Below are 26,252 nucleotides of genomic sequence, written 5' to 3' on the forward strand. Positions count from 1 at the left end.
TTTAGCAGACAAACAGGCTTGGTGTTGACAACACACCAGGTTGAAACCTTGCCCTCCCACCGCCTTTCAGTGTTAACAGTTCCTTCCGCTGTCGCCCTGTGCAAACATCCATGTGCACTTCAGCTCCCCTGTTACTAGATGTTCTGATCAGCTTTATTTCACAGCTAAAGAAACAGCCCATCTTTAGCAAAACAAATTGCGTGGGGACAAGCATCTCATCCACCGCAAATGGGGCTTAGACAGAGCAACGGACCTGGATACAGTTCACAAAGGTTTCCAGTAATCACATTTTGACATCAACGCGCCGATTAAATTATTAGGAGAAGCACATTATATGCAATTTAATCTAATATCTTGTCTTTTCATTTGGAAAAAAAAACACGCGGAAATAAAACGGTTGATTATTCCACTCGAGAAAATTACTGATGAGGGTTACAAAATAAGCCCATACTTACAGTAGCAATAACGATGATTAATTACACCTTGTCAATCACCGTGTATGAAGATATAACGCCACCATCAAGCAATATATTAGGCGCCTAGAGCAATTACAGGTTTTAATTCGCAGTTCAATTTATATCAAATTAAGTACTTGAATTTTAAATTCAGATAAAATCATTTAAGTGGGGGAGTAATATGGTGATAGTTCTGTCGCTTAATAATATCAAGAGATTTGCTAGATCATGGTGTCTAGATTACAACCTGTCATTTATCAGAGCGGGGCTCGGTGGCGTAGATTAAGCAGTCTGCGCTTTGAATTCTATTGTTAGGAGTTCGTCACGGTTGCTGGCTGGTGGTACCTTTGTTTGTTAGTGTGGGAGCCGCTGGGAACAGATGGCATCGGAGAAGGTGACGTGTAGTTGCTGAGGTTGTTCGCAGCCGTTCCGGCCACCGATTAGTTCACCTGTCACCTTTTACCCGGCGCAAGGAATCCAACCTGCAGACAACACTCTGCGGGGTCGGCACACCGCTTCAAGAAAGCTCCCTCAGTGTCTCGATAGCAATTATTTTTATGAACCGCTTTTCAAAAAAATCTGCGGAACCGAATCTAATTTAAATCTGTGCTCTCTTGGAAGTAGATACACAGAGCAGGAGAGTGTGCAGGTCGTACATGTGGCAGCATAAAGTTACAAATATTAAAGTTACAAAGGGTTATTATTCACTTCACTGGGGGAAGCAGTGAGAACTTTCCCTCCCCCCCCCCCCCCCCCCCCCCCCCCCCCCAGTTAGTCCCCTGGATGCGGTGATGCACCAACACCGCCAAGGCCTATCTATCCACGTGGATTCCGCATAATCACAACCCTGTAAATTGCAGAGGCAAACACGATTTGGAAGATAAAATGCGCGCATACGTTGTATATACATTTCTGACTCTGTGGGTTAGGTCTGGGGCTGGTTGCACTTTGTTTGAATTATATCTGTATTCAGGTTGCCCCGGGCTCCTTTGTGATGAGCCTTGATTTCCAAGTTTAATCCTGTTCTGATTGGGCACCGTTCGCAGCCTGGACTAACATGATTATTTCTGTTTTCTAAGGCGATCTTGTTGTAGTTCATGTTATTCGAGGTTTCCAGGACCCATCCTACATTCCGCTCAAAGGCTACCGCTAACAGCTGCATTTGAAACGCGTGTCGTGAGAATATTTCAATAGGAATTATTTTAATTGCAATCCAAAAAAAGGAGGAAAATTCAGACGTCACGCCTGGCATCCACGTTCTGGGGATTTAATGATAACATGGCATTCATCCAATGCTTGGTTCATTCATCAATTACCTCAGGATACAATATCTTGACTGTTATGGGAAACTCGGCTTGAAAGTATACGGCTTATACCCCCGTTTGACGCCGCAAAACTGATATTCCTATATGCTGCAGAGAAATTATTTCCTGAAAGAGGTATAGATGATATCTAGACCAGGATGTACTTCACAAGAAGTGGGGAGGGAGGGAGGGAGGAAGGACTCCCAACTGCATAAAGTGCGCCACGTTCATTTGCCTTAGATCACTTCTGCGACGGTTTCAAAGCACCCCCACTGCCGCCCTTTGTCACAATAAGGGGAATAACCCTTCTCTCAGAAATGGTTTACAACGGGAACACATGTAAGTAGAAAAGTAACATGCCAACCTGTTTATCTTTGGATTGTTCAAACATGCGTTAACAACTCTGTATTTACAGACAAATAGACTGTGCATTTATATTGCCCCCGGTAGAACATAGCCGCGGTGCACTTAAGCTACTTGCATTTTAAGTTTGCAATATGTGATCCCCGCCAATGACAAATGCTCACCCACACCTCCAGTTTATGTAGAGTTAAATTAAAGATGCAACACTTCAATGTATTAACCTGGAAATGGCCAGCCAGTTGAGAGGAATAATCTCTGTATTATCTGTAAACTCCCCCCGGTTCTATACTGAGTAAAAAGCGGCGAATGCTAGTTTAGGGATTGTCAACAACCTATTATAATTTGGGGCAGGCTCCGTTGTGTTCCGGCAAAGGGTTTGTTTTCAGGATTTGCTCTGAACCACAATTGAGCGGGACGTCTTCAACTCTGTCTGGAATTAAGCAAAAATCATCAGGAAGGTGCAGGATAATATCTGTGCGTTGACTGTAAATAGAAAGCGTTTTATCTATAGGTTCTGCAATGCGACTGTAAATTGTTGAATATTCAGGCAAACAATAGCACCAAGACCTTCTCTCTTCCCTGTCTCACATAAACAGAATATACACGAAACAATTGTTATGAAGCGGGATGTGAAAATACATATCTGATGCCAACCAACAAGCGGTGCACCCGTGTTTATATTTACACTACGGATCTCTCGGGTAAAACCACGATAATTTGAGGACTTGGGCGATAATACCTGCTGTATTCCCCCCCCCCCCCCTTTTTTAAAAAATCTCAACCATCCCCCTTTCTCCAAACAAAATTACATATCCTTGTAAAGTTTGCTCACAGACAGCTGGCTTTCATCCTTGCATGAACCCAAGTGATTGACTAGACCTATGTATCAGTGACAATCAAATCTCACTGTCCAGCCGATCATTCCCGACCGCGTTTATCTCGGCCCAGGCAAGCAAGACAATCCTCCGCCAGAGGCGAATTCTGTCTCTTGGGTGTCTTGTATGAGCTGGAGTTCTATGCTGCCGAGAGGATCCATCCGACTATCTTTGTATACATTTCCTCTACTTACAACTGAATCTGACCATCTTTGTTCTCTGATGAAGAATCATGTAACAAATCGAATTCGTCATATTTGTTTATCGTATAAAACCGAACAATTAATACCTCCCACTGTGTGGGACACCAGTGCAGCAGGCGGATGTCACACGGCCAGTGGAACCTGTTATCTTTCTCACCATTATAAATCGATATTAATAAACAAAGTTGTCAAATTTCGAATACTATATTTAATTGCTGCCAACTACAGAGTTTGAAAATGTCTAAAAGTTGCACCGCTCATTGACATGGGATTGGTCTGGTAGCTGGGATGTTGTGGCGTAAAGTTGGGGTTATTTGATGCTCGCATACAGACAATCTGAAAACTTTGTCCTTACCGGAAAAAAGGCGCTTGTAAAGTTCCCTTCTGCATTTCTTTAGTTTTTGAAAATGTACTGACAGAAAGATCTGATATCAGTAATATTAAAGAAGAGATTACATTTCAATGGTGAATATTCGCCTTTAGCAAAGATTGCTACTTATGCACTTATTAAACCAGGGGAATGAAACAGGGCTCACGTTATCGGAAACCGGTTCCTTCGCCTTACTTTGTTTAAGGGAAAGATGCAAACCCAGAGCTGGACTGTCTCATTTGGGGTTCCGCCTCTTCCCGCCTAATCCACAAATTCCATTCTAATTGAATACAACTGATAATTGCAAAATGTTTGCTAGTCACTATTTCACCTCCAATGCCACCAGCACCTATTGTATGACTATGTGCGACCGATTTAACTGTTGGAAATAACAGGAGCTCAGTGGAGATACAAGAGAAACTGCTCTGCAAACATGTTTTCCTCTGTTTAATCTGAAGCCCTGCCTTAAATTCTGGAGCAGTTGGATGCTTCTTTGCAAAGCAGCTACCCAGTGCAGTCGAGTTAGTCAGGGTAATTATTGCAATGACCCGAACGCGTGTGGGTAGGTTTGCGATTGACTTAATGGGACAAACTAATTAGGATCCTGCGCCTTTAAGTCTGAAGGAAAAAAAATCGTTGAACTCTTAAAAATGTTATTTTTCCTTGCAGTCTCCCTTTAAATTTGAAAGCCCCCAGCACGCGTTGCTATAATAGGAAGGAGGTGGCGTGGAGACAGCCAATGGGCGCACGGGGGGGCGGTGACGTGCGCGTCCCGGTAGAAAAGGCGCGGAGTCGGCGCTGGCCGCGGCTGTCAATCAAAGGGAGAGAGCACGGAGCGGGGCCACGGAGTGGCGTTAAAGGATTATACCAAATGCAGAGCTAACCCCTCCTCCCCAATTACTCACACAAGGCTTTGCTTCGCACAAGAGTAACTTACTAAAAACAACAAGCCATCAAGTCTGCAGCTTTCTGCATCGAGATCAGACATTGCAAACAAAACATACCCTGTATTTTTCCTGTAACCAAGCATCTTGATGGGAGCTATTTAAAACGAGCGGGGTATCCTCCCCACTAAAAAAGGTTGCAAGTGACGTGATTATTTTTTATTTTCTTATTTTTTAAGACCGATCCCGTGGTCTGACCTCCCTTTTGTTTCTGTGGCTGGGGGAGAGAGATCTGGACAATATCTGCTAATAAATGCATGGCTTAAGTCTCCGGCTTATGGAAGTTCTGAATTCGAAATCTGAACAAGACACGTGTAATTTCCGCCACTCAGCGATGCTTTTCCACGGAATCTCGGGGGGTGAGATGCAGGGAGTTATAGAGGAGATGGAAAGACGGTCGAAGATCGAGCCAGCCAACGGTGCAGGGATAGACATGAGGGAAAGAGAAACGGTAGGAGTCAAAGGTTTAACAAATCTATAGTGGACTGCGCTGGGAATGGGCATTTGTTATTTAAAACAAAATCGTTTTATCCACCTACGCCTCACGAAGTAAGTTATGCATTTTTATTTTCCTTACTATAATCTGTTTAACCGGCAACATATCACTTACTGCAAAGGACTCTATAGCGACTGCATTGAAGCTGAGTATCGAAGACTCAATACTGAAGGTTGGCTGATGTCTTCCGGAGTGTCCATCAGATTGGAGGATCTAATCAAACATTACCATTAATAAGATTTTAAAGGAAGATGTATGTACTTGGGAAATCAGAACTTTGGGGAGTGGCAGGCTGTGTGTAGGACCCTGCCCACGAGAAGTTCCGGATTATAAACTGGGCTCTGTCGCTTTTTAAAAATTTATTCTTAAAAATTTCACCCAGCAAACAAAATAAAAAAAGATTTAACAAAAATTCAAGGGCAACTCCATTTCCGTGTTTGAACAACTTTTATTTTCAAATTGAAATAGCGATGACTACGAACAGATTTAGCAGACGGTAAGAAATTCCAAACCCGGCTGCCTGTCCGAATGGAGTTTGCGTTGATTCGGTGTGTGGAATAAGTTGTGAAATAATTGAACCTGGAAGAGAATTGTAGCAAAACTAAATCCCGCAAATATACCAATCGAATAGGACTAAAAACGTTTTCAATAATTTCGCAAAAAGCACCGATAAGATGTTGCTTTTTTTTGGAGAGAGGGTTATTTCAAATCGCTAGCATCCAGGTTCCAAAGAACTATCCGCAAAGGGATGTTTCAATAGGATTTCAAAATAACTATAGCTCAAGAAAGGCCTATATCATAAATAATAAAACTTGTCATAAAGCAGCGATTTTAAACCTGACAGTTATTGAAACAGAATATGATTAATAGTTTGGCAAAGGATCAGTGATCTGTTTGCAGAATGAAAGCGCCCTTTGCATTGACGGTAGCGGGAATATTCGCATTCAAGTGGAGACGTTAAAACAGCAGTTCTGGTGGCGGATAGAGGCGAAAGACTTCGTATGACGAGGTTGTTAGCCCGCAGTTCCTTTTATAATTCTTCCTTTGAAGGTTTGTAAGAATTCGGAAGATAACAGAAGTCAAAAGAGCCGCACGAGTAATATTAAGCAGCTGACTATTTGCAACCACTATCAACTCCTTGTTAGCCGTACAGTTTAGTAATCAGAAAATATACTTTTTACTGTGTGTATAATGTAGCAAAAGTAAAACCTTGTAGTGGAATTAATCCCACCATAATCCGTGTTTAACACTTTTGAAAAAAAACCCTGCTCTGCGGTTGATGTTGTGAGCTCTTCCCCGGCTGTCGAGATGTATAACGCTGTGTTTGGTGCGTGGTACAGTGGGCGCTGATGGGGTAAATCCTTCTGTTTTTCAGACCATGCCGTCTCTTAGCGGCGACAGGCCCGCTCTCTGCGCAGGCTGCGGGGGCAAGATCTCAGATCGCTATTATCTTCTGGCTGTGGACAAACAGTGGCATATGCGCTGCCTCAAATGCTGTGAATGTAAACTGGCTCTGGAGTCCGAGTTGACCTGTTTCGCTAAGGATGGCAGCATCTATTGCAAGGAAGATTACTACAGGTACATAAAACACAATGTTAAAATCGCAGCCAACATTCCAACCCCAGCTAACAGCGACACAGGGGCGACCACATTGCAAAGAGAAGACCTGATTTTCAACCTGATTAGTTGGGATGGTCAGATTTGGACGGACATACCCGTAATTAGCGTTAAACATTATTGCCATTCTTGTCTGAATCACTGTGTGTCAGTTTAAAGGCTTTCTTTTTACAATAAGTACTTCAGAATAGATACCACACTCGAGGCAGAGGACGAGAGAATGTATTTTCCCTGTTTAACGCAATCAGATATATAGATACAATTTTTTTGCAGTTTTCCTGTCACAAAGTCTGGAATCTAGCGTGAAGAGAGAGTGAGAGGATTATCTATCTATGATAAAAACGCCTCGGAATATTAAATCCAAACACCCAATTAAATTGTCGAAGTTGTTTGAAACCATTTATTGCAGGGGCTGGGTGTAAAAAATTTCAAAACATTGGCTCTTGTCACGCCGTAAGTAGATCACAATAGAAACAATAAAACGAGGCTTGTGTTAATACCCTAATTAAGCTTAATTGTGTTCTAACTGTGTTAAATAAAATTTAATGCCAACGCCAGTGATTCGTGCAGTTAAATATAATCGAATGAACGGCACCCAGCAGGTACAATAACTTGGCAGGGCTCAGTATATTCCCACTGTATCAGGCGAAAGCGGTATGTCTTCGGTTGGCTAATTTACTTGTACTGGGGGTCTTGTAATGGAATTAAATGGACTTGTGAATTTAACATGGGGCAAGTGTAGACCAATCTGTACCTGAAAGACTCGGGCAATTGTTTTTTCCAGCCGCTGTAACTGGGCACGAACCAACAGGATTTAAGCTCTGTGTAGCGCGGGGAGTTTCACATGGGGGAATTTACCACCAGTTACTGATGCTTAATATTGTATTTTGGGGGCGAGACATAATTGTCGTATTTTCTTGTAACGCAGTGAACAAGTAATTTGTTCTCGCATTAATAGTGAGAAGCGAAAACCTTTTCAAAGCTGAGAAACGCTTAAAACCACGGGGAAATGATCCTCTAATCCGCATTCAGCGTGAATGAAGTGAACTTCTAAAACAGGATTCTGCCTGTATAAGCGCATCTATAGAACAGACCTGGTTAATAGAGATTTCACACCTCGCCTCAGCTTGGCCCGTGAGGCATTTCTGCAGAGCACTCTTATATATTTACTAAGGCCATTTAAATAGTTAATTTTTTAATCATGCGGTTGTGCACGGAACATCATGTTTATGCAACGAACTTCTAATTAAAGGACGCGCCACGCAATTTAAGGCAAATGGGTCGAAATACAACACAGATTTTTATTTCAATTCGCCTGTTGCGGAGCAGGGGAAACGGTCGCCAGAGACGTTCCGTGAAGCAGTTTCAAGCGCACTGTTTGTAGATTTCGCGGAGAAGTCGTTTCCAAGCGAGATACGGTGGTGACAAATGCAGGGACCACCACTGAATTACCATAATCTTTCGGGGGGAGGGGTTGCTAAAATGTGTGGGATACGGTGTGGGACGCTTGGAGTGTGAGGGGTTGTTTTACACATTATATTTCTAGTTGTTTGATTGAACTCCTCACCCTGTTTCGTTGGTGGTTAACGAAAACGGAACCGTGGCGGTTTAAACTGAGCTCACCCTTTCACCTGGAAAAATCCAGGGTCACAACCGAATCTTAAAACTTCCAGCTTTAAAGAGGAGCGAATTCTTCCCGAAATAACCAGCGACTGTAAAACGAACCGATCGTCCTGCTTGGAATTGTGGCTAAATGGCCGTAGTGATACTGCTAAAGTTAAACCAAACCTCTTTTAAAAGAAACGAGGACATGGCCATTATCAGAGGCCGCAGTGAGGCTCGGGTTGGTAATATGTACAACGGGGACGGGCTGCATTCTATAGGACAGTCACAACCTCAGCAAACCGATGCCAAGTGATTGACCCAGTTACGAGCGTGTATGACTTTTAAAATGACATTTCAGGCAGGTGGGACGTTTTGAAAGTAAGGATTAGTTATTTCTGTTAATATATTATTGCAGATATGAACCGTACTGACAAACCCCACAATCTCTGGTAGGATCCGTGCTCAAAACTGAAAGCCTTTCAAAACCTTGACCTTTTCTGAAGGGGGGTTGGGGGGTGGAATCTGGTTTCTTGCGTTGTTCGCGTGAATGTGTATGGTTGGAAGTAAAGGTGTGTGTTGTTTGTGTGTGTGTGTGTGTGTGTGTGTGAGAGAGAGAGAGGGGGGCTGAGAAAAACTGAACGCATGAGTGTTTTGTATGTATGTATATCTGTGTATGTGCGCTTGTTTCTCTGTGTATATGTCTGCCTGTGTACGTGTGTATTTGTCTGTGTGTGTGTACGTGCGCTTGTCTACCTGTGTGTGTCTGCCTGTGTACGTGTGTATTTGTGTATGTTTGTGTGTGTGTACGTGCGCTTGTCTACCTGTGTGTGTCTGCCTGTGTACGTGTGTATTTGTCTGTGTGTGTTTGTGTGTGTGTACGTGTGGTTGTCTACCTGTGTGTATGTTTGCCTGTGTAGGTGTGTGAGTATTTTCTTCTGAGTAGATGTCTATCTGTCTGTGTCTGTATATGTGTGATTTGAGCTGTAGTTTTAGACAACATTTAGGTGCTTCACGAAAAAGTGTCTGATCACGATGATGTTCCACGCCGCGACAGAGGCTTTAAGAACAATTGACACAAGACACCAACAGGTTTTAAACATAACATTCCCCTCCTTACTCTCCGCAGGAGATTCTCCGTGCAAAGGTGCGCCAGATGTCACCTCGGGATCTCAGCCTCGGAGATGGTGATGAGAGCCAGGGACTTGGTCTACCACTTGAACTGTTTCACATGCACGACGTGCAACAAAATGTTGGCGACCGGAGATCACTTTGGAATGAAGGACAGCCTAGTGTACTGCAGGATTCACTTCGAGTCACTGATTCAGGGCGATTTTCAGGCACACTTCAACCACACGGACGTAGGCTCCAAGAGCGGCGCCGCCCTGGGGATACCCTTCTACAACGGTATGAACACTGTGCAGAAGGGACGACCCCGCAAGAGGAAGAGTCCGGGGCCTGGAGCAGACCTGGCGGCTTATAACGCAGGTAGGAACCTCGCCAAACTCATTGCGCCCCACGGGCTGGGGTTTGGTTAGAACCACGCGTGAAGATGGGGCAATTTGGAACCTGCAGTTGGGCCACTTCTACTGAAAACATTGTTCACGTTTACTACAAATAGAATGGAGGCAGACCCACGTCAGAAAACCAACACTTGTGGCCCAACGTTGTCTTAACTGGTTGAGAAGTTGCTGTAATTGTGATGCACCCGTGGTTTGTAACTGAGTCGGGAGCAACACACGGAGACGAGGAGTGAGACCCGGTGGTACTGTTCCAGTAACAGGGGGCTGTCTGCACCTCCTGGGACCCCGCTGGTCTCGACCCGGGGGCTTTGGAACAGAATTCCCGTGTGTGTGTGTGTGAGAGAGAAAGAGAGAGAGATAGAGTGTGTGTGTACTTGTGTGAGTGCGTGTTTATTTGACTCAGTGAGTGTGTGTTTACGCATCTGTGCGTGCACACGTTAAGGTTTTCTGCTCTCCAGCCTTCGGGAGCGACCCTTCGCCTCCTGGTTACTGGGTTATTCATACACGTCATTATTCTTAAAGAGACACTTTCTCGGTTCAGGCGCAACTCTCCAGCAACGCACAACGTGTTCTGGGAAGACAGTTTGCAAATTGTTTCTCACCACTTTGCAAAACACCAACTTCAAAACTCACACTGGGGCAAAACGTTGGGGAAAGGTAGAGGTGAAGGAGGCGATTGATTTGGAAGGCGAGCTCTCTGTGGGAGAGTTCTCCAACGCCCTCCCCCCCCCCAACAGGTTGGGGAGAATCACCGAGCTTGCCATCGGACGGGAGTTCTTTCTCTTTGGAGAGCAGTGTTGGCGGGAGTTTATTTGTCCCATTCCTGTATAAAGTCAAAAAAAAACTGCCCCAACTTTGTAGCTGGGCGCACAGAGTTTTCTTTCTGTGGAAAGGGAGCAGGAGAGAGATTTGTGTGGAGGCATGGTATGCGAAGTTGATGCCACAGCATGGTATGCGAAGTTGATGCCACAGCATCCCCACCCCGCCCCAAGGCCAATTATTTTACCAAGAGACGCCCAAACTTGTGAAAAACGTTGCAACTAGGAAATTGGTAAATTGGTTTATTATTGTCACATGTTCCGAGGTACAGTGAAAAACTTTGTTTTGCATGCCATCCATACAGATCATTTCATTCCACAGTGCATTGAGGTAGTACAAGGGAAAACAATAACAGAATGCAGAATAAAGTGCTACAGAGAAAATGCAGTGCAGGCAGACAATAAGGTGCAAGGTCATAACAAGGTAGATTGTGAGGTCAAGAGTCCATCTTATCGTACCAGGAGACCGTTCAATAGTCTTATAACAGGGTAGAAGTTCTCCTTGAGCCGATTCTCTGCCGTTTTAGAATGAGCTCTGGGAGTTTGTCAATAAATAACGAAATATCATGAATTGGAAAAGCTTGTAAACTCGGGAAACATTTCCCCAAAGCAGAGGGGCATTTGGGAAGGAGGCCGGGCTGGTGTTTGACTGTGGCAGTTCTGGCGGTGTGGTGGGGCAGTTTCTGTCGTCGGAGCTGGGCGGTGGATTTCCCCTCACCCATGGGACCCAGTCCTAGGAACTGGTGGTCAGTTCGGGTGGAAAGGACTGTACTTGTGACCGGTTCTTTCTAAAGAGTTTTACAATGGGAACACCTACCCCAATCACCCTGACTCTCATTCTCTCCCTCAGTGATGAAGTATACTGGCCGCACACAATGCCGGTTCAGTGTCCTGCTCCTTGGGTGCAGATTCCGTCAATGAATGGAACATGATTTTTTTTTTGTTGCGATGCCGCGAATTGTTGTACGACCTCTGCATGAATTAGTGTTAAACTATAGTTAGCAAATGTCCTGACCTACATTTAAATCTACACTTTAAATCCTTGCATGTAATGGAACGTACATAACAGGTAGATCCGAACTGGAGATGGTTAAGACGAGCGATCTCACGGTAAAATTTCACGGAAACCGTTGCTTTGATTGCGTTAGAAGCCCTCACGCCATTAAGTTGCTTTCAGAGATTCCAGGAGTTTACTGGAGACTTTTACCACACTAGGCTTGGATCTTTTGAGAGTTTGGGGGGGTGGGGAGACTCTGCGAAGATTTCAGACAAGGATAGAGACTGACAAGTGGAAAACAGGTCAGAGATCCTGGGACTTTAGGCGTCTTTCTTTGGCAAGGTTTTTCTTTTATACTTTCATTTTCTGCTCTTCAGTGGGGTTGGTGGGGGGCGGGGGTCCATTTTTGGCGGTTTTCCGGGAGACATCCACTGTTTGTGGTCAGTGAGTGAAATCTTGCGGAACAAGGACTTGGTTTGGAACGGAACACCTGTGCAAAATAACAAAGCCCTCGCGGTTTCCCAGCGAGTGAAACAAGCCCAGAGAAAACTTAACACCAACCTTTTCCTCAACATCTTTCCTGAATTCACGCCAGGGCCAACTGCTTAAAATTTAGTTTGAGGAATTGCAATTAATTGATTCAAAATTGCATAGCTAATTATTGATCAATAGTTATGTGTTTCAGTCTGCAAGAACCGCTAAATGCTACCGCTGTTACTGAATAGTTAGACATTTCCAAATAAAGCAATTGGAGACATGGTCGGTATTACAGATACATTAATTTCATTTTTTTCCTTAATTTGGAAAGTAACCGTTATAAGTAATGATAATTTTTTCTCCAACAACCTGCAAGTTGCGAAAACGTTTAATTTTATTTGCATAAAGTAATGAATATACAGATGTTCATATTTCCTCGTTCGGCACCGTTTAGCCTTGCAGCGGTAAACGGGGTAAGTAACGGGTCTCGCTATCACAGATGTAATCACCAGTTCCCCCGAGTCACTGCAGCTCTCCAAGTCCTCCCAGAGTTTAGAATGATGCCTGTTTTATTTTAGAACAAACATCTGTAGGGCCGCTCTTTGTGGGGAAAGTCTGCACATTTAAAATCAGTTCCTAATATTTTACTCTACATTTTGCCCATTTGTTAATCATTCTTCGACCAGAGTATTTGCTGTTTTGGATCTTATAAATTATAACAACGACCCTTCTGTTAAGATCCTGTCAGCCTCGTGAAATTTAGACTTTTTTCTCTCTCTCTCTGAATGTATTTTTCCCCCGAACGGTGAGACGAACACAGCCGATATTTGTCAATATATTCATGCTTAACTCATTATCTGAATCACTTCATCCAGTAGCAGGCTTCAGTTATGCTAATTAAAGTCTATTGCCTACTAATTACATATTCCCGTTACTAAACACCTTGTTGTTATACATAAAACGGGTACTATAATTCTCTGAAAGGAGAAAAACACCAGTTGTTTAATTTAACACTGCGAAAGAGAGAGAGAAAAAAACATCTACAACAAAGATTCTTGGGCAGAAGACAAACAAGGGCGATCTGCTTATTTTCTCACAGGCTAACACCGGTATTATTTAATATTTACCTAATAGAATTTTTTTCCGTCTTGGAAGAAATTATTAAACGTCTGAACCTCCGGTGAAATGGGGGAATCCGGTTAACCCTGCCCTCAGCTTTGTATTCTCTTTGGATCGCTGGTTGTTGTCTGGCGCCGGATTTTTAACATCTATTCCCCAAAGCCCCAATATAGAGCTGACACTGATTAGTCGATATTAATTGAAGGAAATTGATCTGAAGTTGAGGGGTAGATCACGGCCAACTAGAAACCTGACGGCAAGCATCCCAAACGTGGTTTGGAGGTTCTGAATTCTTCTAAAATTGGATTACATCAGAAAATCCGGTCATGTCGGAGAATCTATAGCCTAGACCTGCGGTGCAAACGTTGCTTTTACTCTGTCAGGATTCAGCAGAACAATGCAAAACGGGGTTGTAAATGATACAACCGTGTCAGAGATTAGCTCTTGTTGCAGGACGGGAGACCCGGGTAGCAAATAATTTCTACCATTTATTCGACAGTAGCAACAACCCGCTTCTACTATTTCCTCGCGCAAAATTATAATCAACAAGTATTCTGGTGTTGTTTGGAAATCTTTCCAGCCAGCGCTTCAAAACAGTGTTCCGCAGTGGCGGTCAGGAGCTGTTAACCCTTTGAACTTCTGTAAATTGGAAGAAGCTCCTTCCACCACAGAAAACACCTCCACTGTTTTTCCAGCGCAGGCCGTTGGCACCATTGTACCGTGGACCACGTTTAATTTCTCAATACTTGTTGTATAATTAGACTACTTTTAAACTGAGACATAGCTAATGTGGGGAGAGTCAGGTGGTTAAAAGTGCAACGCTGATCGGTTACTAAGGCACAATAATTTTTGGATTATTATTTAGCCGATATCTTACTATTGCCATGGAGACTTTAATTTCTTTCTTCATTGACGTTGCTGGTGGAAAGTTAGTGAAGGTTATGCAAGCGGCCACCGAGTCTGGACCACTGTCTCCCCCTGGAGGCGATCCGAGGACTATCACTGCAAACTTCACAGTTTTCACTGGACAGTTGATGAGGCGGGGGAATCACAATCTACTTCCCATAATAAATACCATTTTAAACAAATCTGGATCCATTTCCCCTTGGTGGAGAAAAACATCCTAATTTTTCAGCCTCTAAGAATGAAGTCTGAGGGAAACTTTTGTTTTTGTGACTTTCAAAGGTGCTTTTTGATAAAATTTCAATTAGATTTGGAAGTGGTATTGGTTTATTATTGTCATTTGTACCGAGGTACAGTGAAAAACTTGTCTTGCATACCGTTTGTACAGATCAATTCATTACACAATGCAGATACATTGAGTTAGTACAGAGTGCATTGAGGTAGTACAGGGTAAAAACAATAACAGGGTACATAGTATAGTGTCACAGCTACAGGGAAGTGCATTGCAGGTAGACAATCAGGTACAGTGAACATACCATTCATACAGATCATTTCATTACATCAGTGCATTGAGGTAAAACAATAACAGAATGTAGAATAAAGTGCTACAGTTTAAAGTGTTTCAATTACTCACTAAGTTTCAATTAGTTTCTAAACGAGGCTCCTTGTATGATGCTATGAGGTGCGCAATTTAATTTGGAGTTTCAATCTTAAAAATAATCCCACAACATAAATCTGAAATTGTAGAAGAAAATACTTCTGTATAGCAGGCTGTTTTAACTCCCCTGCCCATTCCCACACTGACCTGTCTGTCCTCGGCCTCCTCCACTGCTGGGGTGAGGCCCAATGCAGACTCGAGGAACAGCACCTCACATTCCCCCTGGGTAGTCTACAACCCAACAGCATGAACATTGAATACTCCAATCTCAGCTAACCCGCTCTCTCTCTGTTCTGTTCTCTCTCCTTCTGATCCATTTAGGTCCCCTAACACATCCCCTTCTTTCCATAAGCCCCACCAGCTCTCTGTTGTCCACTTTCTTTCCCCTCACCCGCCTGGTTTCGTCTGTCACCCACACACTCCACCCACCGGGTCCCCTATCCTATCCCCCCCCCCCCCCCACAGTTCCCATCTCCCCACCGTCCCTCCCTGATATGATTCCACCCGCCACCTTCCTTTCTCATCAGATCTGAAGCCCTCGGTTGTCTCCACATCACCTTCCAGCCTCAACACCCCTCTCCCCCCCACCAACCCCCACCTGGCTCCATTCACCCATCAACCCCTCCTCACCTGGACCCATCCCTCGCTTGCCAGCTCCTGCCTCACCCCTTCCCCTCCCCTTCGCACTCTGAGTCCCGACGCAGGGGCTCGGCCCAAAACCTCACCCGTCCCTTTGCCCCCACAGTTGCTGCTTGACCCGCTGAGTTCCTCCAGTGGTTTGTCTCTTGCTCCGGATTCCAGCATCTGCAGACTCTTGTGTTGTTTGCTGTGGATGCTGATATCAGAGAGTTTGCGGATGTAGTTGGAATAATCTGAAAAATTCTCAATAACAATACTTCACAGCACCTTTAATTTAGCAAAGATGCAGAAGGAGCATTATCAAATATAATGCCTACCTAAAGGATTTGGGATTTCTTTGATTACTAGAAAGGATGGTTGCATCCTGTAGCTTTAGAAATTGTTTAAAGCAGTGAAGTAAGATGACAAATATTTTAAGACTTTCACCACCTTGTAATTTTCCAGTGGCAGACCTCACTTACACTAACAAGCCGACAGAGAAGTTGTAATGTCAGGCAAAAGTAGATTGCTAAACAAGGTTGCAAACGGTTGTTTAGAGTAATTCTTTAATCTCTGAAATAATGTAATGCAACAAATTTTATTAATCGTTCTTCATTTATAAATATGGGAATTATGCCTTGAATATACGGTGTAATTACTACACACCCTGACTATAATTATGAGTTGAGGACTCTCCTTTGTCCTTTTGAATGGTTTTCAGAACAATGCCAGGGCGACAATGGCTAACATGAGGGGACATAATTTTAAGGTGATTGGAGGAAGGTATAAGGGGGATGTCAGAGGTAGGTTTTTTACACAGAGAGTGGTGGATGCGTGGAACGCACTGCCGGCAGAGGTTGTGGGGGCAGATTCATTAGGAACATTTAAGAGACTCTTAGACACATGAATGATAGAGAAATAGGGGGCTATGTGGGAGGGAAGGGTTAGATAGATCTTAGAGCAGGATAAAATGTCGGCACAACATTGTGGGCCAAAGGGCCTGATTACCTTCAATGTACAATGCATCCCATTTCAGGTGCTGGTTGGTAGTTCTTGGTTTGGCTAGTGACACAATGCCAACATACATGACGCAGAATTGAATGCCAGCAGTTACTGATTGCATAACATTAAGGTTGAGGTCAGTCTCGGGACAGTCCAGTTGTGTAGCTTGTGTACATTTCCTTGGGCTTCTTGCCTCTGGGTCCTGGCTCTGATTGTTAAGGTGAAGAGTGGTGATTGGTTGTTGTAACCATGCAAACCATGATTTACCAGAACAAAATTGTACACAGAAGCTGGAATCAGAATCAGGTTTATTATCACTGACATATGCTGTGAAATTTGTTGTTTTGCGGCAGCAGTACAGTGCAAAACATAAAAATTACTATAAGTTACAAAAATAAATAAATAGTGCAAAAGAGGAATAACGAGGTAGAGTTCATGGGTTCATGGACCGTTCAGAAATCTGATGGTGGAGGGGAAGAAGCTGTTCCTGAATCATTGAGTGTGGGTCTTCAGGCTCCTGTACCTCCTCCCCGATGGTGGTAATGAGAAGAGGGCATGTCCCAGGTGGTGAGGGTCCTCAGTGATGGATGCCGCCTTCTTGAGGCATCGCCTCTTGAAGATGTCCTCGATGGCGGGTGGGGTTGTGCCCATGATGGAGCTGGCTGAGTCTACAAACCTCTGCAGCCTCTTGCGATCCTGCACATTTTGAGCCTCCATACCAGGCTGTGATGTAACCAGTCAGAATGCTCTCCACTGTACATCTGTAGGAATTTGCAAGAGTCTTCGGTGACATACCGAATCTCCTCAAACTCCTAATGGAGTAGAGCCACAGGCGTGCCTTCTTCGTGATTGCATCAGTGTGCTGGGCCCAAACAGAAGCATAACATTTTCCAATAGATCGGTTTCCTTAATTCCTAATGAAGTGCTGGGGCAAAATATGATGACGAAGTAACTTTAGGAATGGTTCCTTCTTCTCCAGTGGGCTTCACGAGCAAGAAGATCAGAAAAAGCCAGGACACCCAGGACGCCAGGAGCACCTAATGGAGATTTTATTGCGGAGTTCTATTCAACTTAAAGACATTTTAGGAGTGATTGACGTGGGGGCAATAACGAGGCACAGAATTTATAAAATTCAGTAGAAAGTGTTGCAAGTACCTCAAAGCAAAAGGGCTTTATAAATCCAAGAGACTGCAGATGCTGGAAATCTGGAGCAACACACAAAATGCTGGAGGAACTCAGCAGGTCAGGCAGCATCTGTGGAGGGAAGTGGACAGTCGATGTTTCGAGTCGGAATGTTTCATCTGTTCCAATGAAGGGTCTCAGCCCAAAACGTTGACCGTCCATTTCCCTCCACAGATGCTGCCTGACCCGCTGAGTTCCTCCAGTGCCTTTGTGTGTTGCTTCATAAATCCAAGTTCTTTTCACAGTCCCTTGCTTTCAAACACTGGCCTACCCCATAAGATAGTGACGGTGTGTCAGTTCAGACACTTGCTTTAGTAGTGCAGCCCTCTTCTCATAACTCACAGTTGTCTCATTTCTGCCCTAACTTAATTTAATCACACGTCTACGTATCCATGACCTAGTCTCCATAGCTACTGGTAAAGCATTTGTTTTAAAGTCTTTTACAGGCCGTCAGTGTTACTGATGAAACTGGTGTTTATTACCAACTGCACCTACTCCCCCCCCCCCCCCCCCCCCCCACCAAACTGGAGAGGATGCCGGTATATACCTGAGGATGTTTAAGCATGACTTACATTGCTGTGTGTTTGATGCCACGCATAGGTCCAGACCTGGACAAGGGTGGAAGATTCCCAAGTATGTTACTGGGACCGGAGGGCTTGAATTATAGGCTGGGTAGGCTGGGACTGTTTTCCCTGGAGCGAAGGAGGCTGAGAGGTGACCTTGTAGAAATTAATAAAATCATCAGGGGCAGAGATAAGATGAATGGTCACAGTCATTTCCCAAGGTTTGGGGAATCTAAAACTACAGGGCACAGGTTTAAGGTGAGAGGGAAAAGATTTAAAGGGGACCTAAGGTGCAAGTTTCTCACACGGAGAGTGGTGGGTGTGTGGGACGAGCTGCCAGACCGAGTAGAAGCAGGTACAATTGCAAAGTTTAAGAGACATCTGGACAGGTCCATGGATAGGAAAAGTATAGCCGGATATGGGCCAAACGCGGGCAAATGGGACTAGCTCAGGTAGGCAACTTGGTCAGTATGGACAAGTTGGGCCGAAGGGCCTGTTTCCGTGCTGTATGACTCTGTGGCTCTATTCCCTCCCTGAAAGGAGGTCAGTGATCCATGTGGATTTTCCACCAGGTCTGTAGTTTTGTGGTCACCATTACCAACGCTGACCTTTTAAAAATTCCTCCTTTATTTAATTAATTGAATTAAAGTCCCCTAGCTGCCACAATGGGATTTGAACTCATGTTTGGATCATCAGTCCCAGCTTGTGCGTTATTAGTCTAGTTAAAAATGGCACAATTCTGCTGTTCCCCTCAGCTTCCAGCCTGTGGTTTATAAAATGTCTCTCCCAGTCACTCCATTGCCCTCTGTTCAGAGATAACACCAGGTAATTTCAGCCTCTCAAATGAATAAGTCCCAACCTTGGATCAAGTCCACCACTGCCATGATATGAAACACCACCACACACCTTTGGACTGTTGTGAATTTTAACAAATATCCTTTTGCGTTGGATTTGAAACAAATTTATGAGACTGTGGGTGAAAAGTATTACTTTTAATCTGGAGATCTGTGGAGTGCCTCAAACCGAACAGATGTCTGATCATGACAGGAGGAGAGTCAAATGTTTTTATAGGTTAACGGTTCTATGGAAGTTTCAATTATTTCTGGGAAATAAAAGATAACAGTTCAGACACCTTCCGGGATAGTTTAAGCCAAAAGACGTTGGGTACAAGGGTTGAAATCCATTGTAGGAGAAAATCTTATTAAACAATCTGCTGGAGGAACTCAGTAGGTCGAGCAGCATCTGTGGGAGGAAAGGAATTGTCGACGTTTCAGGTCAAAACCCTGTGTTTCAACTCGAAATGTCGACAATTCCTTTCCCCCCCACAGATGCTGCTCGACCTGCTGAGTTCCTCCAGCAGATTGCTTGTTGCTCCAGATTCCAACATCTGCAGCCTCCCGTGTCTCCACCTCATTAAGATTATTTTACCCAAGCATTGAAAAGTATTTTATTTTCACGTAAGCAAAGCAGCGGTGCAGCAGGTAATGCTGCTGCCTCGCAGCTCCGGTGAGCCGGGATCAATCCTGATGTCCGGCGCTGTCTGTGTGGAGTTTGCATGCTCTCCCTGTGACCGTGTGGGTTTCCCCTGGGTGCTCTGATTTCCTCCTACAGCCCAAAGATGTGAGGGTTCGTTGGTTAATTGGCTGCTGTAAGTTGCCCCTGGGGGTAGAATATGAGGTGAAGTTGATGGGAATGTAGGGAGGATAATGAGGATAGGATTGGTGTTACAGTGGGTGCTTGACATTTGGCACTGATTTAGAGAGTCAAAGAGCCTGTTTCTCTGTTGCATCGCTCCAAACTGAACAGTGAATATACATGTGAGACAATACTTTTTAGGTATTGCAGAAGATTCTGTTAAAGCAGCAGAGGTAATCAAGTCATGGCATTTCTGTCAACACAGTGACTTGAGATCAAGGAAAGCAGATTTGTAACATCAAAGTGTGTTCATTCGCAGAATCAGAGAGTCATACACCATGTCCATTCTGACCATCAGGTACCCGTTCATAGAGGTGTACAAAATTATCACCGGGATAGGTGTGATATATAGGGTGGAAATGTTAAATACTACAGGGCACAGCTTTAAGCTGAGAGGGGGGTGGTGTAAAGGAGATTTATGAGGCAAGTTTTTTTACACAGAAAGCGGTAAGTGCCTGGAACAGGCTGCCAGGGGAGAAGGTGGAAGCAGATACAATAGCAACGTTTAAGAGGCATTTAAGACAGACACATGAACGGGCAGGGAGCGGAGGGAATATGGACCATGTGCAGGCAGATGGGGTAAGTTTAAATTGGCATCATGGCTGGCATGACCACAGTGAGCCAAAGGGCGTGTTCCTGGGATGTACTGTGCCCCATGTTCTATGTTCAATGTTCCATATTAATCCCATTTACCAGCACTTGCTGCATAGCCTTCTGTACCTTGGTGATTCAAGTACTCAGGCAGTGCAATGCAGATTCTATCATCCTCCTGGTGGAAAGGTTCTTCCTCAGATCCCCTCTAAACCTCTTACCCCTTATCCTCCCCTACCCCCACCTTCTTATTCTGGCTTCTGTCCTCTTCCTTTCCAGTCTGGATGAAGGGTCTTGGCCTGAAACGTCGACTGTTTATTTCCCTCCGTGGATGCTACCTGACCTGCTGAGTTCCTCCAGCAATTTTTTGTGTATTACCCCTGACCTGATGTAGTTTTAGATACCTCCACTACAGGAAAAAGTTTCCCATCATCGACCTCACTGATCCCCTTGATCTTTTTTTGTATTTTTATTAGGATCCCCTCAGCCTCCTGCACCCCCCCCCCCCCCCCCCCCCCCCATGGAACACAAACCCAGCTTATCCAGTCTCTCTTTATAAGTGAAATATCTCCAAAATGCTCTCCCGCCGTCACCCCAACCATTCACCCGGTTACATTTGCTCAGATGGGTTCCAGTACAGCCCCTTCTCCTGTCGGACTATCTACGTTCTAGCTCTAGAAGTTCTGGATGCATTTTAAAAATTCCACCCCATCTTCATCTTTCACACTAAAGGGGGCCAACTACTCTTAGACTCTGTGACTTGTCTACGTATCTACACCTGTGGAGGGATATGGACCATGTGCAGGCAGAAGGGATTAGTTTAATTAGGCACCATTAGCTGAATTAGTTCGGCACAACATCGTGGGCTGAAGGGCCTATTCCTGTGCTGTACTGCACTATGATCTACCTCCTGCTGACTGTCAGCAGGTACTGGTATACCACCAGCAAAGGGACTGACTCCTTTGTGTTCCTGAGCTCTACCATACGGCCTCATTTGGTGAGCCTTTCAGAAAATCCTTCCTTCTCACTGCAGTGATCATTAATATTGCAAAGCCACCTCTTCTTTTATCTACCCCGTCACACCTGAAGCTGTTGAGTGAGCAGTCCTGCCCCTCCCTGACTCTTCCTCAAACCATGTCCCTCAAATGTAACATCAAGGGGAAGATGCAATACCGAAGTCATGGAAGTCGGGAGATGTTGAGCAGAAACTTAGCTGTTGGGAAGAGTTGGGAAATGAATGGTAAAGCGTATCAGGTACTGCCTTATACTGTGATAAGACTATTGAACGGTTCCCTTCTACGATGAGATAGACTATGACCTCACAATCTACCTTGTTGTGACCTTGCACCTTATTGTCTACCTGCAATGCACTTCCCTGTAGCTGTGACACTTTACTCTGTACTGATACTGTTTTTCCCTGTACTACATCAATGCACTCTGTACTAACTCAATGTAACTGCACTGTGTCATGAATTGACCTGTACGATTGGTGTGCAAGACAAGTTTTTCACTGTACCTCGGTACAAGTGACAATAATAAACCAATACCAATGTAGGAAATAAAAACTTTGGGAGTCTGCAGCTACCCTCGATCTGGGAGCGTGTTCCTGTTTTATGAGGAGTGTTCTCCATTCCCACAGTCTGAAACTTGCCCGTCCACTGTTGCGAGGTGGATTTCCTGGGGGACTAGTGCAGCAAAATGTTCCATCATTTATCAGCAAACTTAAATACATTCAGGAATTTCTGTGACCATTCAATTGTCAGGTCAACACTTCGGCTGAATCCAGCCACAGGTGTCGTCTGCAGGGAACGTGGGTATCAGAGGGGAATTGGACAGACAGGAGGGGGGGGGCTGTGGGGGCGGGTGGGGGGAGAGGGGGAATGAGAACTGATAGGTTTGCTCTGCAAGGAGCTAGCAGAGAGTCAATGGGCTGAATAGACTTTATGCCATAAGAGTTGTATGGTTATCTCATTTAATGGTCTGCACTCCACTAATTCCTTGCAGCCATTCGTTTGGAAAAAAAAAGCTTGTTTGGAGATTCACAGAGCCATAAAGTTATACATCATGGAAACAGAGGTGCCTACCTAAACTAGTCCCATTTGCTTGTGTTTGGCCCATATCCTGCTAAACCTTTCCTATCCATGCACCTGTCCAAATGCCTTTTAAATGTTGTAATTTTACCTGCCTCTACCTCTGGCAGCTCGTTCCATACACCCACCACCCTCCGTGAGAAAAACTTGCCCCTCAGGTCCCCTTTAGATCTTTACACCTTACACCTATGCCCTCCAGTTTAAGACGCCCCTACTCCGGGGGAAAATAGGCTGTCTACCCTATCGATGCCTCCCATAATTTTATAAACCTCTGTGAGGTTACTGCCTGGTCTGGTTTGGACAGAGCCACAGAGTGAGACAGTGCAGAGACCGGCCTTTGGACCACTGGATCTGTGCTGCATCAACCATCCCTTTTATGCCAATCCCATATTTTTCCTTCCCACCTTCCCATTGAATCCCCACCAGACTCCACCACTCACCTGTACACACCTGGCAATTTATAACAGCCAATTAACTAACCAACCTGCATGCCTTTGGGATGTGGGAGGAAACTGGAGCACCTGGAGGAAACCCACACAGACACGGGGAGGAGGACATGCAAACTCCACACAGCCAGTGCCCAAGGTCAGGATTGAACCTGGGTCTCTGGAGCTGTGAGGCAGCGGCTCTACCTGCTGCACCACTGGGCCAGCCCAGGTGTCAGAGAACAGCAGTAACTGGTCTTCTGCAGTATTAGAATTATCCTTTAATGGAGAATTTAAATTCATTGTTAATTATTATTTCTGCAATATAACTTGTTTGTATTTGCTCCACCTGTGATTGAACAACAAGTTACAGGAGATTAAAGTTGATCTTGCACTCAGCTAGTGGGGATGAGAGCTTTCAACCCCAACATATCAACTGTCATAAGACCATAAGACATAGGAGCAGAATTAGGCCATTCGGTTCATCAAGTCTGCCCCACCATTCAATGATGGCTCATTTTCTCAACCCCATTCTCCTGCCTTCTCCCCGTAACCTCTAACCCACTTACCAATCAAGAACCTATCAATCTCTGCCTTAAATGCACCCAACGACTTGGCCTCCACAGCCCTCTGTGGTAATGAATTCCACAGATTCAGCACCCTCTGGCTGAAGAAATTCCTCCTCATCTCAGTTCTAAAGGGATGTCCCTTTATTCTGAGGCTGTACCCTTGGATCCTAGACTCTCCAACTGATGGAAACATCCTCTCCACATCCACTCTCTCCAGGCCTTTCAATATCCGGTAGGTTTCAATGAGATCCCCCCTCATCCTTCTGAACTCCATCGAGTACAGGCCCAGAGAGATCAAACGCTCCTCATATGTTAAGCCATTAAAATATGGTGAAAATGTTAGCAGTGTGACAAGAGATAATCAGAACTGATGACGATATCGTCAAATGATGGCAACTTTGTTGTTGGATCGTCACGTTATTCTTTGAGAGACTGATGTGAAGGTGTCACGGACCAACAGGTCTGGATATGGTTGATCCAACTCAGTGAGAGAATTGTATGGGGGCCACAACCCATACACTGACGAAAGGGGCCACTCACATCCAGGGATGAGTCTTACAGAGGATATCAGCCCAGTGCTCTGGACCACTTCCTGGGACATCCTGGTTTAGAGACCAAAATTCCACCACTGAGCCTGTTTCTATGGAACTTTTTAATTTTTACTCAGTTAAAATGCATTCATGCTTTTGGACTTTTCAATGAAGGCGTGTATCTGCAGTTATAAGACTATTGAACGGTCCCCCACTACGATAAGATGGACTCTTGACCTCATAACCTACCTCATTATGGTCTTGCATCTTATTGTCTGCCTGCACTGCACTTTCTCTGTAACTGTAACACTTTATTCTGCATTCTGTTATTGTTTTCCCTTGTACTACCTCGAATAATTGACGTGATGAACTGATCTGTATGGATGGCATGCAAAACAAAGTTTTTCACTGTACCTCGGTACATGTGACGATAAATTACCGATTTACCTGAGCATACTTAACTCTGGTTAGTTTAATCTTTCGCGAGGTGCTAAGGTGAGCATTTATTGCCCACCACCAACTGCCCTTGAGCAGAGGGGACACTTCAGGGGCAAGTTAGGAGTCAACCACATTGCTGTGGGTCTGGCGGGGGCAGACTTTCTTCCCAGTAGACACGGGAAGACCAGTGGGTCTTCACAATGATCCAGTTGTGTCTTGAGTTGCATAAGTGACTCATTGACAAATAGAGGCACAGAAATTTACAGCAAGGAAGGAGGCAGTTTGATCAAAAATGGAATCGTTCAGTTGACTCCTGCGCCTTGACTCTCTGCCCGTAACTCAGCAGGTCATTGTTCTTCAATGCCAATCCATTGAATATGGCAAGGGTGCCTGCCTTCACCTTCCACTCAGCCAGTGAGTTTCAGGCTCCTCCCTCTTCAGCTAAACAAACAATTCCTCATCTCTTGACTAATCCTTGCCCCCAATCAAGCCTCCTTATCATTGATCTTCTACCAAGGGAAATTGGCCCTTCCTGGTTAGGCCTCTTGCACTTAATTAACATCTCAGTTTAATCTCCTCTCATTCCCAAAGGAAACAGCCACAGTCAGACCAGTCTCTCTGCATCTGTAATCCTCGGGCCCTGGCAACATCCTTGTAAATCTCCTCCACACCCTGTCTGGTATCTTCCAGTCATACTGTGACCACAGCACGGCTGAACTCTCATAGCTGTGGCCCAACCAGAGCTCAGTGCCTGGCTTTTTAATTAAAGATTTATTTTATTAACTGAATTTTAAGTGCTGTGTTGGGATTTGAACTAATGCCTCCTAATCATTAGTCCAGGATTACTAATGGATAGTTGCCATTGCATCCATGTAACAAACTGTGGCGTAATGTGGCAAAGGAGTCACTGTTATAGGACCTGAGTTATAGGGAGAGGTTGGCCATGCTGGATCTTTATTCCTTGGAGCGTCGGAGAATGAGGGCTGACCTCATAGAAGTTTATAAAATCATGAGGGGTATGGATAAGGTGGACAGCCATAGTCTTTTCCCCAGGGCTGGGGAGTCTAAAACTAGAGGGCACAGATACAAAAGGAGAGAGATTTAAAAGAGACCTGAGAGGTAACGTCTTCACACAGAAGGTGGTGAGTCCGTGGAACGAGCTGCCAGAGGAAGTGGTCAAGGTACAAATGGAACATTTAAGAGGCACTTGGATGGGTACATGGAGGGAGGGGCTTGGAGGGTTATGGGCGGAACGCGGGCAACTGGGGCTAGCAGGGAGGATGCTGTGGTCAGCATGGACCAGTTGGGCCGAAGGGCCTGTTTCCGTGCTGTATTACTCTATGACCAGCTTTATTTGGGGTGGTAGGGAGGTGTAATGATATTAAAGTCATTTATAGGTAGGTTTAAAATAACTGGAGATATTAAAATCACTTATTATAACATCTTATGAATGATACTCCTTTATTCTGAAGCTGAAAACATGAATTAAGACATATCTTGGGAGAGAAACTTAATTTCAATATTACATACCCCCAGAAGTCTGCACTTTTCCAGGATAATGTTCAGATGATTGTATTATTAAAATATAATGCATATAATATCTAGAAATTATATCTGTATTTTTAACAGCAACTTAATTTGGTTCTTTTGTTTTATTCATTGTACACAATATTGAACGACCAAACAGTATGGCTGGCTGGGAGGGTTGTCTGTCCTTCGATACTGCAAGATCTTTATTCTCTGGAGTTTAGAAGAATGAAAGGTGATGTTATTGAACCATATATAAGATCCTGAGGGGGCACGACAAGGTAGTCTCCACCAGTGG

The 26,252-nt window shown here is 44.5% G+C and overlaps 1 protein-coding gene across 2 annotated transcripts in view; it reads left to right on the forward strand.

Annotated features, from left to right (window-relative positions):
- Nucleotides 1–4,376: 4,376 nt before the first annotated feature.
- LOC127582087 (LIM/homeobox protein Lhx2-like) overlaps nucleotides 4,377–26,252 on the forward strand; it is a 36,462-nt gene continuing 14,586 nt past the window's right edge. Inside the window, exons 1-3 of one of the 2 annotated variants that reach the window (XR_007958055.1) lie at nucleotides 4,377–4,965; nucleotides 6,386–6,588; nucleotides 9,359–9,717. Coding sequence is in view for 1 of the 2 variants with exons in the window: in XM_052037084.1 (XP_051893044.1) it covers nucleotides 4,768–4,965; nucleotides 6,386–6,588; nucleotides 9,359–9,717 (760 nt within the window). In the remaining variant the exon portion in view is untranslated. The remainder of the gene's footprint in view (nucleotides 4,966–6,385; nucleotides 6,589–9,358; nucleotides 9,718–26,252) is intronic. The other variant, XM_052037084.1, reaches the window with a different exon arrangement.

This window comes from Pristis pectinata, chromosome 23, assembly GCF_009764475.1.
Source record: "Pristis pectinata isolate sPriPec2 chromosome 23, sPriPec2.1.pri, whole genome shotgun sequence".
In the NCBI taxonomy this organism is placed as follows: Eukaryota; Metazoa; Chordata; class Chondrichthyes; order Rhinopristiformes; family Pristidae; genus Pristis; species Pristis pectinata.